Genomic DNA, 19,328 nt, shown 5'->3' with positions numbered 1-19,328 from the left:
TGGCTCTGGCTCCAAGCTGGAGTCCTCCCTCTGGTGAGTGGTTGGGGTAGTAAACAACACGCATGGTGCTCTGGCATCGCCCAGGCCAGACGGCAGGTATGGGAGGTTGCTGGACGTCCTCAGACCCGGCTGTGGCATTCATTGCGAAGTCCTCACTTGGCTGTGCTTGTGTAGACACACTTGAGGCTCCAAACTGTGACCTTCCAGTGTTAGCTTCAAAGTGACTTCCCTTGAGGAAAGTAAAAATCTTCGTGCTTCTTGTTCATCAGAACTAGACACAGCCACCAGCCTAAGCTCCTCTTTGGACATGAATCCCTGGTCCTCCTTCATCAGCCTTGGGGATGGTGTCTGCAGGGCTCTTGAACCTCTGACAGCTGTGTGGAAAACCCCACCTCCCCGAGGGCTGAAGGAGATGGTTGTCTCCTTTCTGGCACTAGCATCGTGATCCGCCTCTGCTGATTTATCCTGTCTCTGAGGCACCCACCTGCCTTTCGCCTTGAGACACCCTGGGACTCTTGTGCAGACCCTTCTCTCGTGAAGCCTCTCATTTTCTGGGGGGGTAGACATATCACTAAGTGCAAGTAACACAAACTGCAAAGACCAGGCCACCATTCTGGGGGATAAGCACCCCAGCGGAAGTTCCTAAGCTACCCAGGAAAGGAGGTGAAGAGTCCTCCCTAGAAGGCCGACGTCTAAGCTGAGCTGTGGAGAGGGTGAGGGAGCAGGAAGTAGCGCTATGGGAGCTCCTCAGGGTGAGGTCCTGGCACCACTGTCAGAGCGAGCAGGGGGCGAGCACAGTGGGTGGACAGGCTGCAGAGCCTGTGGACTGGCTGAGGAAATGTCCCTCCAGCCAAAGCTGATCAACTGACACTGTTCTCCGTCCATACTGAGCTGTTTCATTGGGGGCAGAGGGACAGATGGGACAGGAGGACCGAGGGAGGGTAGTATGAATGGTATCTAGGTCTCAGTTTGGGTGACTATCGTCTCAGGAGGGAGGAGGAAATGTGGGACCGGGATCAATGATGGCAGCCTGGGTCCAGACCAGTGAGGTGTCCCGGGCAGAAGGGGTGTAGATCGGTGAGAAAAACAAACACTAAACTTAGCTGCCTGGCCTAGTAATCAAAATACAGATGCTACATCCAGGATTTTCCCCTCAGGACGAGAGCAGTGTGGGTCCCCGGAGGCTGGGTAAACACGAGACTCTTGTCTTTATTGACTGGGTAATCAGGACAGCCAATGCACCTGCCTGGGTGTGGTCACGCCTGCTCTGAAAACTGTGACTCAGTACATTGTGGGGCAGGGACCCAGGATGGATGGATATAGGTAGCTGTTGGCTTTGCCTGAAGCTGCACCTTGGAGGACAAGCTGGAGAACTAATAAAGCTTTGGCCCGGACCCACACAGCCCCAGGAAGCTTCTCTAAGTTTCCAGGGGACTGTCAGGGCAACTGGGTAAACTATTCATTCTAGAAGCTGGTGAAACGATCTATGTCTGGGTCACACACACACACACACACACACACACACACACACACACACACACACTGGCTAGAGTTCTGCCAGGGCACCGTGGGGTAGAACATAGAGCTTAGTCTGTCGCTCAGGAAGCTGGACCATGGTTAGAGCAGGCCTGCATGTGAAGGAGGCTTCCCTGCTCTTCTGCCCAGCTAGCCACACTGCCCTCTGCCCTGTAACCTTTGGCCCCCTTTTGTCTTTCCTGGCCTGGTTGGCACTAGATAAAAGGTGAGCGTGTTTGCAGCTCCTCTAACCTAGGCCACTGCCTAACCAAATGACTTCACCTGATTCCAGCCATCGTCAGTCCAGGCACACTCTCAAACCCTAACCCACCTCTTTGTACCAATGAAGCTATGCCCTTCTGTAAACATGAGCCAGTTTTTAAGCAATTAAGTTACAGAATCAAGTCAGTTAGGAACAACCATATACAAAGCTGTTTATTCCAAAAAAACAAAACTACATAGGCAAATGGAATGGGCTGGAGCATTCTTCTGGCCCCCAAACACTCCATGTAAAACTGATTCCTTGGTTTTCACAACAGTCCAATTTAGTAATGGCCCCTCTCACTGTTTCTACAGGTTCTCAACGAGCTTTGGTGTCCCAGCATGGCCCCTTGAGGTGAACCATGAATGTCTGCAGAACATTTAGCACTAACTATCCAGAGTCGCAGCTTTCCAGGAGGTGACCCATCCTCCGCCTGTCCCCAGCTTGCCCACCCCTGCCTGGAAAGTGCTGCAGCTGCCACGGACACCATGTAGTAGGGCGGCTGCGGCGCCCAGTGAGCTGCGATGGTTTTGTACACGACCCCCTTTCCTAACAGCTGTCTGTCCGCCCTCCACGCTGTGTCCTGGGCCCTCATCTTCCCATGTTACTGGCTGGTGGACCGGCTGGTGGCCTCTTTCATACCCACCACCTATGAGAAGCGTCAGAGGGCAGATGACCCTTGCTGCCTGCAGCTCTTCTGCACTGTACTCTTCACGCCAGTCTACCTGGCTCTGCTTGTGGCTGCATTGCCTTTTGCCTTTCTTGGGTTCATCTTCTGGTCTCCACTGCAGTCTGCCCGCCGGCCCTACTCCTACTCCCGGTTAGAGGACAAGAGCCCAGCTGGAGGGGCAGCCCTGCTCAGTGAATGGAAGGGCACGGGGGCTGGCAAAAGCTTTTGTTTTGCCACAGCCAATGTCTGCCTCCTTCCTGACTCACTCGCGAGGCTCAACAATGTTTTCAACACCCAAGCGCGGGCCAAAGAGATTGGGCAGAGAATCCGCAATGGGGCTGCCAGGCCTCAGATCAAAATCTACATTGATTCTCCCACCAACACCTCCATCAGTGCAGCCAGCTTCAGCAGCCTGGTGTCTCCGCAGGGCAGTGATGGAGCCAGAGCTGTCCCTGGTAGCATTAAGAGGACGGCCTCTGTGGAATACAAGGGGGATGGTGGGCGTCACCCCAGTGATGAGGCTGCCAATGGCCCAGCCTCTGGGGACCCGGCTGATGGCAGCCTCGAGGACAGCTGCATTGTGCGCATTGGAGGTGACGAAGGAGGTCGTCCACCGGAAGCTGATGACCCTGCTACTGGGAGCCAAATTGGGAATGGGGCTGGTGGGACCCCAAAGGGCCAGACGCCCAACCACAATCAGCGAGATGGGGATTCTGGGAGCCTGGGCAGCCCCTCGGCGTCCAGGGAGTCCCTGGTGAAGGCGCGGGCTGGGCAAGATGGCGGCGGCAGCGGAGAGCCGGGAGCCAACAGCAAGCTCTTGTATAAGACATCAGTGGTGAAGAAGGCAGCAGCCCGCAGGCGGCGACACCCTGATGAAGCCTTTGACCACGAGGTCTCGGCCTTCTTCCCGGCCAACCTGGACTTCCTGTGCCTGCAGGAGGTGTTTGACAAGCGTGCAGCTGCTAAGTTGAAAGAGCAGCTACACGGCTACTTTGAGTACATCCTGTATGACGTCGGGGTCTATGGCTGCCATGGTTGCTGCAATTTCAAGTGTCTCAACAGTGGTCTCTTCTTTGCCAGCCGTTACCCTGTCATGGACGTGGCCTATCACTGTTACCCTAACGGGTGCAGCTTCGACGCCCTGGCCTCTAAGGGAGCTCTGTTTCTCAAGGTAGGCATCCTCAGCTGAGGGCTACAAACCAATTGTCCCCAAACCACATGACAAAATGGGCCATAACCCCTACCAACCCATATTCCCTGGGAATCCTCACTCCCTTGATGGGGTGAATTGGGAGCCAGACAAAGCTTTCCATGGAACTGAACTCAGGACCCCCAGCTCAAGCACAGGAAACCCATGGGCTCATGCTGAGTGATGAGGCCAGTTTCTCTGATCTGAGTCACATTTACTCATCTGTAAAGTGGGGTGAGGGTGACCCAGTATGTTGTGATCCAGATGGGATTCAGAGCCTCTTGCATGCAGTAGCATGCGGTGACCATGGTGGTACTGATCGCTGTGATTAGGGACAGAAGAGGAGACAAGCCCCATCTCCATTCACACGTGGCAGAGACCAGAGTAAAACCCGAGTGCAGGCCAGAATATGGGCTCTCAGGTCCCCCAGGCCAAAGACCACACTTAGCCACTGAGGCCTCTAGCTTCGTTGGCCAGGACAGGCCCCCTTCCTGTTGCCAGCAGCTGCCATGCCAGGCTCTCTGCCCACCAGCCCTTGGCTTCATTTCCATAGTCACTAATTAAAGTGAATCATGATTATTTCTGCTAATTTGGATGCAGTAGAGGAGGTTTTAGACCATGGTAATTTGGTCATTACACATGATCTTCGATGGAGCCTGAGATACTCAGTGTCAACTTTTTGTTCTCTATCTAAAAGCCACTGCTAGTGAATCCAGTTTTCTGAAGCATCATTTGGCCATCTGACGCTGACGGGGCTTTCTGTCCCCAGGGGCAGCAGCTGTTTTGCCTGTGGTTCTCCCCTTAAAAGTGAGATTTGACTGAAGGGCTGCTTTAGTGGAGGACCCTGACTATGGCTCAGGGCAGGTTTTTCTCATTTCTCCGTTCCAGTCTTAACTGAGCCCGACCTGTGCAGGAAAATACTGAGCCGGTGCCTACTGGAGGTAAGGGCACATTGACTCCATCTGAGCCGGTTAAGGACAAGGCAGGCACTCATAGGCCCCACCCTGGGGTGCTCAAGGCCCCTTGCATGGCTCTGCCAGAGTTAGGGTCCCCAGCTTTCCAGTCTTCTGACACACAGTTCCAGCCTTCCTATTCTGACATGTTGCTCATTTGTGTTGCATTCGTGGGTATATTTCTGTCTTGGTAGCCAGAGTGGCCTTCTGGGAAGGAAGGAGATATGTCATCAGTGGAAAGGTGTATCCTCTCGCCCTTGGCCTGATACAGACGGCTGTAAGCCTAGAGATGTCTACCCCCTGGACCACTGCTGTGCAAAGAAACCACATGACCCCTCCTGACCTTCCTCCTTCATCTGATCCCCTGAAACAGTTTTAAGGGTGGCAACTGCCTTCTTGGGACAGCCTCTCCTCTGTGGCTCTATCATTAATGTTCTTTTTGTCTGCCTTTATATCGAGGCAAATATGTTGATTCATGCCATTCCAAAACTTTTCTTGAGCTGGCCAGTATTTTTCATATCAAACTTCATTTGCAACATCTCTTAAACACCTTGATAGGTCTGACAGTACCAGCTTGTCTCAGTTTTTTGTTGTTTTGGTTTTCCAGACAGAGTTTCTCTTCATAGCCCTGGCTATTCTGGAACTCATGATATAGACCAGGCTGACCTCAAACTCAGAGATCTGCCTGCCTCTGCCTCCCGAGTACTGGGATTAAAGGTGTGTGTCACCTGGCAATCTCATTTTCTTATACCTGAAGGTTGGGATAAGCCATGTAGCCAGCTCTCTCTGCTTCTCAGGGTCCCCCTACTGTCAACTCTGTGCCCCCAGGGCCTAGTATCCTACAGCCTCCATTTCTGCCCTTGTTGGTAACCCTCATCCTTGTTCCAGCCCAGATCTCTCCCCAGAGCTTATCCCTGAATCTGGCTGACTCCTACCTGGGTACATCTGATTTACTTCTGAGCAAGCTCAGCATCTGCCCTGCCAGCCTCACTCAGGTTCTCCCATCCTGAAGCCAGAAGAAATCAGCCACCTTGGTTGTGCCTGCTCAGTTTATCCCAGGTTTTTCACTTTCAAAATGCCCTTGGTTCCAACTCCACCAACTTGGTGAACCTATTTGTCCACGGTAGATGCGGCTGCCTGACCTCTTCCAGCGAGGCCACCGCCTCCTCACTAGGTCTGATTCCCTTACTGCCCTTACTAGACCACCCTGAGGGTCCTCCTTATCCCAGGCTCTGCCAGTCTCAGGTTTGCTAAGCACCAGCCAGTTCTCCCTTTGTGGGCTCCTTGACTCTGTGCTCAGGTATTTTTTGGACTGCTTGTCCGGTCAGATGCTGCCTTTGAGAGCAGAGCTGTGCCCTGCTGGATTAGGGTATGACGGTCCTCCTGCCACAGAGGAGGGCCAGGTCCATCTGGAGAGCAGCTGTGGACATTGGGAGGATGAGGCCAGCAGTCCCACTCTTTGCCACCTCCCTCACTGGGTCCTGCTCTTCTAGTTTATTCCATGGATTCCTGAAGAAATGGCCCTCTCCATGAAGGAAGGGGCTAGATTCCCTTTGGCCTCAGCACAGTAGAGCTAAAAAACCTTTTACTGATACTCTGTGCCAGCAGGACTCAAGGGCTCAGCCTCTCAGTATGATTGTTTGTTTTTATAAGAGAAACACACACGACTCTGCAGGTCCTGAGGACACACGGTAGGAATCACTAAGTCCCAGCAAGTAATAAAGTGGATACTGTCAAGATCACACACGTGTTAAGAGGGAGGCAACTGTGGACTTGCTACTGTGGTGTCCTCCTCTTCTTGGCAGCAGGGCCAGCAGGGATGCCTTTGTCTTTGTCTAGAACTCAGCACAGGGCAAGTGATAGTAAGGAGAGTCTGACAAATGAGTGGTTGTTAACATCTTGACAAAGACACCAACAGCCTAGAAAGGGACAAAAAACACCATGTGGAGGTCAACAGGACTGACAGGTACCCATCTATAAAATGGTACACACGGAGCATGTAAGGACATACTAAGCTGAAGTATCTGTGGCTGAAAATTACAGTGGGAGAAACCTGTTGCCTGAGGAACACAGGGTCAGCCATGTCATGTGCCCCTCTGAGCACTGCATTTGAAAATGTGCTTTTATAACAAGATGCATTAGTGGTCCATGGTTTTGCAGGGCTAATTCCCAGAACAGGAGTGCTAGATGGCTGCACCTTGGGTCTGAACTTAATGTGTGAGTCTAGAAACAGCCCAGTCTGGGCCATGGAGCCTATTATCAAATAGCCAGACATTCACCCATAGGCACTGAGGAGGACAGGCAGGCATGCTGAGGGGAGGAGGATGGAGTTGCAAAAATCCAGGGGACAGGACTGACAAGACCCCTCAATTTCAGCAGCCAAGAGAAAGAACACTGACTGAGAGGTAACTGTTGTGTCCTTTGCCACAAGATGGAACAAGAAGCTTGGCTTCTGTGGCCCACCTCTCTGGGAAGTGCCTGGTCTGGGGTTCAGCTGGACTGGACTAATGATTATCTGGGGAGGGCAGTTGGTGCTCACATTGAAGACTTTTTCGAGTGGCCTCCAGCAGTTGGATAGTGATAAGGAGGCCTGGGAGAGGTCTTGGGTGGGGGAGGGGAGGGGATGCGTGGTCTGTCTCACCTCCAGAGAGCCACAGCACAAACAAGGGCTCATTCTTGTGCTGAGTTATCTTTGATAAGTCAAGATAAATTAAGGTGCCCATTTTTATAAAGCCAGCATTAGAGATGACCTGCCTGAGTCAACGGCCTGTTGAACCAGGCCCACCCAGTGTAACTCTGCCCTAGTAAAGAAGGGTCAGGTTTGGGGAAAGTGGAGGCATGAAGGTGTGGCCAGGGGCCCAGAGCCAGGGACACAGGCCAGAACTCTGGTCTAAGACTGAGAGACTGCAGGAGACCTTGTCCTATAAAAACTCATGAAGCACTGGGCGGTAGTGGCACACATCTTTTTCTTTTTCTTTTTTTTTTTTTTTTTTTTAATTTTAAATGGCACACATCTTTAATCCCTGCACTTGGGAGACAAGACAGGTGAATCTCTGAGTTCAAGGCCAGCCTGGCCTACAGAGAAGTTCAAGGACAGCCAAGGGCTACACAGAGAAAACCTATCTTGAAAAACAAACCAACAAAAACTCATGAAGCAATGGGCAATGCAGCCAGATGGGGCAAAGACAGACTAGCAGAAGGCTGGCAGTGTCCAAGGTCCCTCCAGTGGGTTCTAGTTGTGATTTCAAATTGGGTCAATAGGAGGTCAGGTGGAGAGTATGGCCAAAGGAGAAAGGAAGAGTCACTAAATGAGAATGGACAAGACTAAAAGAGAGATAAAGAATATGGATCCATGGTTAAGAGCATCTACTGCTTTATCATGAGGACCAGAGTCAGGGATCCCAGCATCCTCATTAAACAGCTCCAATTCTGGCTTCTGTGGATTCTTTCTTTCTCTTTCTCTTTCTCTCTCTCTCTCTCTCTCTCTCTCTCTCTCTCTCTCTCTCTCTCTCTCTCTCACACACACACACACACACACAGATTATGATGATGATGATGATAAACAAATATTTAAAAGACTGAATGTTAGGCTGGGCATGGTGGTACATAACTGAGATCCTAGCACTTGAGAACCAGAGGCAGGAGGATTGCTGTAAGTTTGAGGTCATCCTGATTTATGTAACAATTTCCAGGCCGGTCAGGGCTACATACCAAGATTGTCTCAAAACAACCTGAAAGTCATGTAGGTGACTAGGAGATGCCAGAGACTGGGGAGGAACTTGCTTGTGACTTGTTTCTGCTCCATAAAGCTTTGCATAGACTATGGCCAACAATGTAACATTGTAGGCTGATGTTTTCTTTACATATCTGCTTCTAGAACCAGCCAGACACTTCTAGACAGGGAATGCCCTATCTCTACCTGGGCCCAAGTCTAGTCAGGAGCCTGGCACAGAGCAGGATGGAGAGAGCTTGAGCAGAGGGCTCTAGATGTTGCCAGGGTCCCTTTGCACCTGGAGCAGCGATGGTTGCCTGGCAGCAACACTGACCCCCTGCTGCTTTCCCCCAGGTGCAGGTGGGAAGCACACCTCAGGACCAAAGAATTGTCGGGTACATCGCCTGCACACACCTGCATGCCCCACCAGGTAGGCCACAGCCTGGGGTTTTCTGGGGATGGGTTCAATACCTGGGCCTTGGCTGGGGTCCAGGTCAAGCTTCATAGTCTGGTCTCTTGTCCTGTCTGCAGAGGACAGTGCCATCCGGTGTGAGCAGCTGGACCTGCTTCAGGACTGGCTGGCTGATTTCCGAAAATCTACCTCCTCGTCCAGCACAGCCAACCCGGAGGAGCTGGTGGTGTTTGACGTCATCTGTGGAGATCTGAACTTTGATAACTGTTCTTCTGGTGAGGCCACACTCCTCCCCTGTCAGGTGTGAAGCTCCAGGCAGTCACAGAGGATAGCTGGGTAGTTTGAAGAACTGCCAGTTCCTCATGAGTGTGTAGGAAATTTAGCAAGACTGATGTATCTGCCCCACACTCAAGTCCTAGCATGGACCAACCCGTACACTGCCAAAACAAGCACAGAGGCCTCTAGCTGGAGAAAGAGAGACCCTAAAAATGAACCCAGGACAAGGGAGAAACTTCTAATAACACTGGCTTAAACTGGGCCAGGAAGATGGCTCCATGGTGGCTCAGGGGTTAAGAGCACTGGCTGCTCTTGCAGAGGATCCATATTCCATGCCTGCTACCCACATGGTAGTTCACAACTGTCTGTAATTCCAGTTTCAGGGATCCAATGACCTCTTTTGGCCTCTGAAGGCACAGTGGTGCACAAATGTACATGCAGACAAAACAATCATACACATGAAATAAAACTAAATGGTGGCCCATGTCTGCAGTCTCAGCACTCAGGAGGCAGACAGGCTTGCTGCAAGTATGAGACCAGCTTGGTTTATACAGTGACTTCTAGGCCAGCCAGGGATACATGAGTCTTTGTCTCAAGACACAGGCAAATAAACCTTTTTAGGTAGAAGACTAAAAGCCAATCATCTGTGAAGTTTTAAACAGATCTGAATCTGCACTCCTTTGGGGTAGGAGTAGTTCTGAGCCTTCCTTGGCCTGGGAGCTTCAAGGTTCTAACACTCCTCCAGGAGCCACAGCTCCTGCAAGAGACTATGGGTAGGGTGGAACCTGGAGCCTTGAGTCCAGGCCTCACCCTCAGAACAGGAAATCTCAAGGTCTTACCTAGAGTCCACAATGGTACCCTCACCTGATGGCAGACAGTAAAAGCTGTTTTAACCTTTCATGGCCAGAAAGGCATTTCTGACAAGAATGGCAGTTCCAGCACGGGCAAGGAGAATGCAGTGCCCAGCACAGGCAAGGAGAATGCAGTGCCCAGCACGGGCAAGGAGAATGCAGTGCCCAGCATGGAACACACAGTCACCACACAGAATGATTTTCCTCTACAGCTGTGTGGGATAGCAAGGCTGTCAAATTCAACACACCAGCTTCTGCCCAGCACAGTCTTTCTGCTCTGGTCATGACACTCTTGGCACAACACACACAGGAAGAGGCTTTTGGAGAAGATCCCACCAGGAAGCCCTAACCCAGTACTCTTTCTCCAGCTCAGGGGTCCTGGTCCAGTGAGTAGGCAGGAGCCATGTGGTGGCCCCTCCTCCCCGAGGGCCAAGCAGCCAGATCTGTGAGGAGAGCAGGTCTAAGCTGCAGCAGCAGCAGTCCTCACCCACAGTTGCCATGGAATCTGGGAAGGCTTAGAGGATAGAGATCAGTGTGTTGGGGCACATCCCGAGGGCACAGAGAACCAGTGACATTTGACCACAGGACCAACCACAGGACCATCGAAAGAACCATAAACCCAGAGTGCTTACCAAAGAGACAGGAACATAGTGGCACATGGTAGGAGTACCTGGCACGGAGCAGGCCAGGCGACTGCCACCCAGCACCCCTCTCTTCATCCCCACAGATGACAAACTGGAACAGCAGCACTCCTTGTTTACCCGCTACAAGGACCCCTGCCGTCTGGGGCCCGGGGAGGAGAAGCCGTGGGCCATTGGTAAGCAGGGCCTGAGCTCACCAGGACTTCCCAAGGGGCCATGAGAACCTGATTCCTGACAAAGGGGACATGCCCTAGGCAGCTGTCTGGAGTCCCCCCAAGTCCTGGTGTCTCCCTAATCTTTCCGTGGGGGCCACCCTTCAGGCTGGCTGGACCCTGCTTCACTCACCACTCTCCTCTTTTGCCCCCAGGGACCCTGCTGGACACAAGCGGTCTCTATGATGAGGATGTGTGTACCCCTGACAATCTTCAAAAGTGAGTGCCCGGCCCACACCACTGCAGGCTGGCAGGGACCCCTGGTCCTAACAAGCTCCCAGGCCTTCGGGAGGCACCGAGCCCTTACGAGGTTGGAGAGATGGGGACTGGGCAGGTTCCAGCAGGGCCGACTCACTCGAGCCACTGAGGACTTCTGTGTTGTCAGGAAGCTCTTACACAGGAGAGGACAGCTGGATGGAGGCTGTTGTCATCTTCATATTCTAGACATTTCAGAGGCTCATGGAGTCTGGAAGGGACAAATCCTAAACCAGCAGTCAGGATCTAGACTCACTTTGAAAAGGGCTCTTGTTGAGTATAGTTTACATAGGAAAAGCAGCCAGAATTTCCAGGATCAGGTCAAGGGTCAAGACCTGGAGAGCTGCTGGGTAGGGGGTCTGTGGAAGAGGATCCTGGGAGCCCATGGCCTCTATCCAGCAATTAGAAGGTGAGGGGACACAGGCTGACTGTCTTCAAAGGCAGCTCTACCCCAGCCCAGCTTCATCCTTGAACCCAGCGAGGCTTCCATAAAGGACACAGTGGAAAGGCCAATAGCAGAATGGATTTATAATTCACAGCCCGAGACTGCAGAGCCACTGCCATGGCTCCTTGCAGCTAATTTGAGCCAATTAATTAGATTATAGACTAAATTTGAAACATCATCCTATGCAGAGAAAATTATCTTTTCATGAGATGATGATTAAAAAATGACTACCAGTAACTCTCAGATCATTGATGCTGGAATTAATTATCAAAGCAACAGACAGTAATGGATTATATCTCTGAGCCATTAACAACGCTCTGAATGTCATTAGTGTATTTATCTTAAGGCTGATAAAAACCTGTAGAAAACCATGTTTGCCATCGTGGTCTCTCCAGACACTAAATCTCTCCAGTGCTAACCACCTGGGGGCCTGGGCAGTGTCTCTCATGCCAGCTCCTGGCCTGAGCCTGCTCTCAGTAACTGGGGAAAGGTGACCTACAGGGTTCCTCGGCTCTCCCAGGGTTACCTGGGCTCTCGGGGAAGGCTAACAGGAATTATGTTGGGCATTTAGGCCCCCCGTGAGTCTCCTGGGATGACTCTGAGAAATGGGACAATAGCCCATTTCCCCCAAGTCAGGGGCCACATCGACCACTCATTTTACAAAGGAAACAGCACTCAGATGATAGCACAAGCTGGATCACATCGCTGCTTAAGGACAGACCCATAAATAACAGACCTCCAATGTAGTACTCTCTTGGCTCTCTTAGCCCTGCCAATCTTCAATAGTGATGGAGCTTCCAGGGAAGAAGGTCTCTAAGGCTCAAACATGGAAGAAGAGATCAGAAGAGGTGCATTCCCAACATGGCCACAGCCAGGAATGCCATGACCAGTATCCGAGTACAGAAAGGGAAATGGGAACTGGTTAGCTAGCCCAAGGTGGAGTCGCCTCTGACTGATCATGGAAGTGCTCTGCTCACTAGGAACTCCTCCTTCTAGCTAGGCCCTCTGTGGAGCCAGACAGGCAGATCTTAAACCCAGGTTTGGTCTCCCTTTCCCTCTTATGTTGTGGAGAGGATGGCTCCACAGGCCAGGGCTGGCCGAAGACTTTGCCTTGTTTCCTTTCTGCCTAACAGGGTTTTGGAGAGTGAGGAAGGCCGCAGGGAGTATCTGGCCTTCCCTACCAGCAAGAGCCCAGGGGCTGGGCAGAAGGGGCGGAAGGATCTGCTGAAGGGCAATGGCCGACGCATCGACTACATGCTGCACGCTGAGGAGGGGCTGTGCCCTGACTGGAAGGCTGTGAGTCTGAGGCTGGGCCTTATGGCCCCGTGTAGACTTTGAATCCCGACCCTAGTCCCTGCTCCCTTAAAATGAGAGCCATCACTTTTACAACCTGAAACCCTCCACAATACCCTCTGTACCCTAGCCCAGTTGGCCCCCCCATCTGGAACCTCCCACCCCAGATTGTCATTTCCTGCCCCCCAAACTCCCCTTTACAGAGCACCCTCTCTCTGGATCTAATCAGAATATTCTGTTTTCCATTCCTTTCCACAACCTAGGAGGTGGAAGAATTCAGTTTTATCACCCAGCTCTCTGGCCTGACCGACCACCTCCCTGTGGCCATGCGGCTGATGGTATCTGCAGGGGAAGAGGAGGCATAGACCAGCCATGCCACTGGCATCTCAAGAAGTGGGCCTCTGCCAGCCCTGCAAGCCACAGCCCATGTCTGGGCTGTGTCCCCTCCATTGAGCACCCAGTGCTGGGGGTAGGAGGGCAGGGGACAGGGAAGAGCCTGTCAGTCCCCTGGGAGCCTGGAAGCCAGGCTGCTCTGTGCCTCTGGGCCATCTCTAAGAACAGAGGACTCAGGCCAGTCTGGGAGCCCCTGGCTGCCTAACCAGTGCCATTCTTTCCAATCACGATTTTCTACAGATCTACACAGCACAACATAGTTTGTAACCCGAGGGTTAGTATGAGGACCGGGTTTATGTACTCTTTGTATTTCTTCTCAAGCTTTGTCCAGGGTTCATTACTTTCGTCTGCTGCCAATGTTGTCTCGCATGCTTGCACCCTCGCATGCACGCTGCCCGCATGCCATGTGCCACGCTGTAGCACCCAGACCCCTTGCTCGGGCCTCACCCAAGGCCAAACTCCAAACACAATCAGAAACAGCCAAAGAAGCACTTCCTGGGCACAGCTGCCAGCTCTCCACCTCCAGCTTGATGGGGATGTGAAGGCTGTCATTACCTGCCAGCCCAGGGCTCTTCCCAGGGTCTTGCATTCAAGGGCGATTACATTTTAAAAAGAAAACAGAAAATGTTCAACACAAACTCACCCTTCACTTAGGGTCTGTAAGTCACTGGGTAGAACTGTGCTCTTCCCCAGCCCACACAGCAGGGTCCAGCTGGCTCTGGCCACCCCAGCAGCTCCTGTAGGAGACTGATGCCAGCTGTGGGGCCGTAACAGAAATCCAAGAAGAGGGCATCACTTTTTTTACACAAAGGGGACTCAGAACATAAAGGGGGGAGGGTTGATTTTGAAAACGACAGGTTTGTAGCTTCTTTTATCCAAGCCAATATGTCCTCTTCTTCTACCGGCCCCTTGGGTTCAACCTTTTTCTGAGGACTCCCTCATCCATGTGTGGCTGAGCTCAGGAACCACTTGCCGGCCCCAAGTTGGGCTGCAGCTCTGGACTCCCGGCCCACTCTCCCTCAATAGCTACTTCAGCCAATGCCATGTCTAGGAGGGCACCCTGGATAAAGTGCCAGGAAACCAAGGTGTAGAGAATGGCTTCTTCACCAGTCAGGCTCAGGCGGCTAGCCACCAGCTACTGCTTGTCTAGGGCAGGGGTGACTCCAGACTGCATCCAGAAGCCATTCTTGCCACTGTGTGACCAGAGCCAGCCCCAAGCTCAGCACAGTAAGGCTGCTGGAAGCCCACTGTTCTCCACCTGCTGCTCAGGGGCCCAAGACAGCACTGACTGCCCACCTACCTTCAGGGAGCAGAGGCTGCCCTGACTACAAAGGGAAGATGTCTGTATCAGGGTGCTGAGCTCCAATTTGAGGGACTGTTTCTGACAACCCCACTGGTCTCTTCAAAGTGCCCTACCTTGTATCCAGCCCAGCTCAAGGCCAATTCTGCCTGGTAAGGATGGAGGGAGCATCAGGCCCCTGCTGTTGGGACCTCCAACTGCTGGTGCTCTGAAGCTGTGCCTTGTCACCCATTAAGTAGCAAAAGGGATCAAGAAGAAGGGCACATGTCCAAGAAGATGACAGGCCCTGCACTGGGGGTGATCCTTCAGAGCACAGGCGGCTTGGCATTAGGGCATTAGGGTGGGACTGGTCTGTCTGAACTTTTGGCCTGGAGAGCCCTGGCCCCATGCTCCAGTGTCCAGAGCTAGGGCAGCCTTGCTGGCTTCTCTGCTGTGCCCTCTCCTGCCAGGGCCTGGCCTCCTGGTAATCTGGGAAGGCCTCATGGAATGAAAGGTCCCACTCCTGGGAACAACCAGGATTCTGTTCATGCAGGGTACCACTGGGCAGGCTCAATCCTTATACCAATGGCACTGTGTACATGGAGAGTAGATGATGTCAAGGCCAGGTCCCTAAACCTGGGTTAGGGTAACATGTTTGGAGTCAGAGCCACATGCTTCTCTCCTTCCCAACTCCAGGGCGGCCTTAGGCAAGTTGTACCGCCCTGTGCCTCTGTCATCTTCTGTTACTACAAGGTCACCTCTACATAGACAGGGTCTGGAGTCCAGAAGAGAGATAGCCTGCCTTCCAGCCCCCCTACATATCCCTCAGCACTGAGGCCATGACTGTCTGCCCAAATTTCATTGTGGTTTGCTTATGGACTCAAGACATGTGTACTGCCAGGCCTTTCTATTTAAAAAAGAAGAGACAATGCCAGGATTCCAGAGTCTAGGACAACTAAGGCCTAGACGGGGACAATCACAGGGACCACTGGAATCCCAACCGCAGCTCTGCCTGCTGGGACCCCTCAAGGGAAGCGCTAGGTAAGTGCATTAGCTTAGGAAGGACCATTCATTCATCTTTATTTGTCAAAACCACCTGGAGTTTTAAGTATGAATATTAACCTTGATGCTTTTTAACTATTGTATTAACTTGCTCAGATTTAGAAATACTGTTTTAAAAGAAAAAGAAGAAACTTTTTTAATTTCTGTATTGTATCCTCATGGGACATTAGGGGTTTTATATGGTAAGATACCTAAGGTTTTGGTAAAACATTATCAAATATATATCCAGACGATTCTTCCCTAGAAGAAAAACAATCTTTACGGCTGATTTAAAAAAAAAAAATGTTAAAAAGAGGTGGATTTTTCCTTTATGGTGCTGAAAGGAAGGATGGAGAATGAAGAGAAAATAAAACTGTGAGGCTCCAGGCTGGCGTTCTGGTTCTGTACTTATTTGCATGACAAACTGGGAGGCCCCACGATTTCCATGATTTCTAGATCCCAGCCTAGGGGCTTTGGGGAATGACTATGGGACACAGCCCATGTCTGCCTCAAAACACTAGGGTTTGGCCACCTAGGTTCTACTACTGGGCCCCTCCCAGATCCTTTCAGAACCGAGAGGTCACCAGCAAGAGTGTGGGTGAGAAGTGAGAGGTGGGACAAGGCTGTGGCCAACTGGGGAATCTCTGCACTTTCTGTTTCAACAAGGATAGGCCACCAGAGCAAGGGCCTTCAGACAGACACAGGAAAAGGCTATTCCTAGTTTTCTTTGTAGTGGCTTTCCACAGGGAACTGCTTGAAGATGGCCTCTTCCCTGGCTTGTGAGCAGCACCCTGATGTCCAGGTCTTATGGCTTATCAGGCCACCTGCTGGTATGCACTGAGGCCAGATACCCAAATGTTTATGAATGTGGCTTAGTAAAGCTACTTAGCAAGGGAGCCTGGTCCTCTCAACCCAGGTCTTACTAGGATCATGAAGCCCCAAGGAACTCCCTAGAAGGCCATTCTCTAAGCAGAGACCTGGAAACTCCTAGAAAGCAGACAGGCTGGGTAGGTCCCAGCTGAGTGGGTAGTCCTACCTTAGTCCCAGTGAAGGTTGTTCCTCAGTGCTCCTCCAGGTAGGACAGAAAGCATTACTATACCAGAGCTTCCTGAACTCTGAACCACGGGCCATTCTCCCGGGTTGATTCAGAACTCTTCGACCAGTCACCAGCCTCTGCTGCCTACCACCCCTGATGCTGGGAGCCAGCAGCACTAAGATCCAAAAATAAAAGAGGTCTCCTGTGCAGACGCCGAGCAGGGCATGCAAGGAAGTAAGTTCTTTGGCCTTCTTTCCCCATTGAGCTCCAAGCCATTCAGAGTCTGCAGCCTGTTGGCCATTTAATTTCTCAACAAGGGAAGATTAGTTCAAGGTGTCTGCAAGCCTAAACTCCATGGTGATGTCTCCAGTGAGGGGATGAAACTCCACGGCATAGCTGACTGACTGGGGGCCATCCAGAGGCACTCTGGGATCCAGGGTGGTGCTGAGGAAGTACACAGCTTGCTTGCAGTGGGGGTTCCAGCAGCAGTCCCCCTGCAGGGTGAAGAGCAGAAGGATGGGAGGGGCCCCGGGCACGCAAGCTACCTTTCCAGCCCATGCAACTAACAGTGGGAAGTAACCTGACCACCTGGGAGTTCTGTGACCTGAAGGGCACAGAACAGGGGTATTCAGAGCACAAGGGGGTCCCGTGGCTACAGGGCAGGCACATACTCTGGGCCTGGTGCCCACAGTACTACCTTGTCTTCCAAAGGGTTCATGAGGCCGGTGCTGACTGTGCTGTCTGCAGTCAGGTGATATTCCATCCACAGGACGGCCCCATGGCTCTTGCCAGGTCTGGGGAGTATAGAGTCAAACAGTCACACCGATACGGATGAGTTCAACCAACACATCTTTCTGCTTTCCTGAAACCTCTACCACTCCCATCCCTCCCAGTCAGGAGTTTCTGTACTCCTCACCCATGTAGGTAAAGCCTAGACAGAAAAAGGTTCAGCCAGAGCAGCCAGAGCTCCTAACTCCACACTCCTCACAGCCTGGGCCCAGAAACCTCTGAGCACAGCTGCTCCCAGGGACTGACAAGGACGATTCCCTAGGGCAGTGGCATCTGCCCTGCCCTTGCTGCTTGTCCCTGGTGTAAAAAGCTCTCAGAGCTCTGACCTATGGCTCCCTTACATAGGAGGCAAAATGCTACTGTGAAGGGAGCTAGAGCTGGGTGGGGTCTCACACACCTTGCAGCAAGCGCCCTCGCCAATCCTGACCTGCTGTAACTTCCAAGAGAATTCAGGAAAATGGGCCAGTGGGTAACCATAGCAACCAAACTCATGTTTGTGTGCAGACTGATACAAGGAGCCGCAGGTAGGGAGGTAAGCAAGGTCCACTCCAGTTGTCCTTCACCAGCACATGTCTGGAGGCTGTGGGACCCTCCATAATGCAAAAGACGGGTGGGATGAAAGGACATATCCTGAGCCAAGAGTGAGAGTCTCCAGGCTGTTTGTCCTTCACAACTGTGTGGTCAGCAAGCCCTCGACTGTCTTCACTCATTCCAGCTTCCACTCACCTTCTCAGGTCCATGGAGCCCGCAGCATGCACAGGCTGCTGGGGGACAGGCTGCTGGAAATCGAAGGTCAGAATCTGCTGAGGCTCAGAGAGGCTCCGGCAGGGGTACTCCCACAATGGGTGGGGCTCTGCCTCCCTGCTCTCTCGAAAATCCAGGGAATGCTAGAGAAGAAGAGAACAGCTCTGTAGAGATGAGCTGCAGCCAGCCAGGGTCACCCTCATTTCTGTGAAACTGCAGTCATAGGGAGCAGCGGGTTGTCTCTAACACTGGGCACCAGCTTCTCCCTTCCCTGTCCATCCATTAGAAGGCCACTTCACTTCCCCAAGCCCCAGCATCCTTTAACAGAGATGACAAAGTCTACTACTCTTGACCTATTCTGAGGACCAAATATCTTTGCTGGGGAAGAAAAAAAAAAGGTAGGCATTCACTCACCTCTCACTGATACTGCCCACTGAAGGGCTCCAGCAGGCCCAAGCATGGTAAACAGGGCTCTGGTAGGCCTTGCCCTTCCCCTATTCCCTCTGCCTTGCTAAACCGTTAGATTACATTCCTAAGCGAGCCACCAAGACCACGGCCTCCTCCTGGGGCTGACCACCAAGGTTCAGCTACCAAAGCATTTTCGTCCAATAATCAAAAGTCCCCCCTTAGGCTGTCCCAATTAACACAATCAAAATTAACCAACTCATCCGAACATGGGGGTTTCCCTTTTTCCCTTTATAAACTGCCTTTGCCTATGGGTCACATTTGTCTCCTCTCAATCCAGAGGCAGCTCTGTCCCTCCAGGGCAAATATCTCTTCCTCCTCTCCCTTGTCCCTTCCCGATCTTCCTCCTCTATCTCCTGTCCTACGTTGTCTCATATTCCCTGCCCTTTGTCCCTCTAGGACAAATAAATCTCCTTTGTGCTGAGAACTTGGTCTTGGTGATTCCGGTCTTCACTGGCTACCATGATACCACTCTGACAGGGGGTTGAGAAGCAAGGGAAATGGACACATAAATAAGCAAGTCCAGTGCCTGGGAAAAGCACCAGTACCTATGTGAGAAGAGGCTGTGTGGGCAGAAGCAGGACAGGGAAGCTGCCTAGAGGTGACTCTAGGCAGAAAACTGGAGCCCAAAAGGCTGGAAGTGGGACACAGACAAGAGTCAAGCAGGAAGGAGAAGCAGCGGCCACAGGGGACGTCAAGAGGTTGCGTGCAGGAGGATGGAGCCTCCTGCATTTCCTTGGGCACCACGTAGAGGAAGGCTGAGGTGAAGAGGTAGGAAGCCATAGATCAGAGTGTTTCTGACGAGGTTGGCAGCAGAAACCTGAACTGGAGACTCCCTGGGAAGCTACAAAGAAAAGCACAATTGGCAGGGAGGGGGTCGGATCTGGGAGTGAAG

General features: G+C 52.1%; 2 protein-coding genes and 1 long non-coding RNA gene across 5 annotated transcripts in view; 1 reads left to right on the top strand and 2 right to left on the bottom strand.

The window, feature by feature from the left end:
• Smpd3 (sphingomyelin phosphodiesterase 3) overlaps nucleotides 1-13,546 on the top strand; it is an 83,012-nt gene extending 69,466 nt beyond the window's left edge. For all 3 annotated transcript variants that reach the window (XM_028857743.2, XM_037206239.1, XM_037206238.1), the window contains exons 2-8: nucleotides 2,092-3,618; nucleotides 8,656-8,731; nucleotides 8,833-8,988; nucleotides 10,568-10,657; nucleotides 10,849-10,912; nucleotides 12,527-12,689; nucleotides 12,950-13,546. In XM_028857743.2, the coding sequence (XP_028713576.1) occupies nucleotides 2,302-3,618; nucleotides 8,656-8,731; nucleotides 8,833-8,988; nucleotides 10,568-10,657; nucleotides 10,849-10,912; nucleotides 12,527-12,689; nucleotides 12,950-13,051 (1,968 nt within the window). In that variant the 5' untranslated portion in view covers nucleotides 2,092-2,301 and the 3' untranslated portion in view covers nucleotides 13,052-13,546. The remainder of the gene's footprint in view (nucleotides 1-2,091; nucleotides 3,619-8,655; nucleotides 8,732-8,832; nucleotides 8,989-10,567; nucleotides 10,658-10,848; nucleotides 10,913-12,526; nucleotides 12,690-12,949) is intronic.
• LOC119088079 lies at nucleotides 4,134-8,859 on the bottom strand. The gene is made up of 2 exons (XR_005091666.1): nucleotides 8,773-8,859; nucleotides 4,134-4,796 (listed from the first exon to the last, which is right to left on the bottom strand). It is a non-coding gene; the product is annotated as an uncharacterized LOC119088079 (long non-coding RNA).
• Nucleotides 13,547-16,710: 3,164 nt separating the features above from the next.
• The window catches only part of Prmt7 (protein arginine methyltransferase 7), a 42,880-nt gene continuing 40,262 nt past the window's right edge, over nucleotides 16,711-19,328 (bottom strand). Inside the window, 3 exon segments of the mRNA XM_037206237.1 lie at nucleotides 16,711-16,929; nucleotides 17,133-17,229; nucleotides 17,951-18,111. Coding sequence (XP_037062132.1) covers nucleotides 16,759-16,929; nucleotides 17,133-17,229; nucleotides 17,951-18,111 — 429 coding nt within the window. The 3' untranslated portion in view covers nucleotides 16,711-16,758.

Source organism: Peromyscus leucopus, chromosome 5 (genome assembly GCF_004664715.2).
Source record: "Peromyscus leucopus breed LL Stock chromosome 5, UCI_PerLeu_2.1, whole genome shotgun sequence".
Classification (NCBI taxonomy): Eukaryota; Metazoa; Chordata; class Mammalia; order Rodentia; family Cricetidae; genus Peromyscus; species Peromyscus leucopus.
Note: the sequence above shows the minus strand (reverse complement) of the source record. Positions and strands in the feature narration are given on the sequence as shown.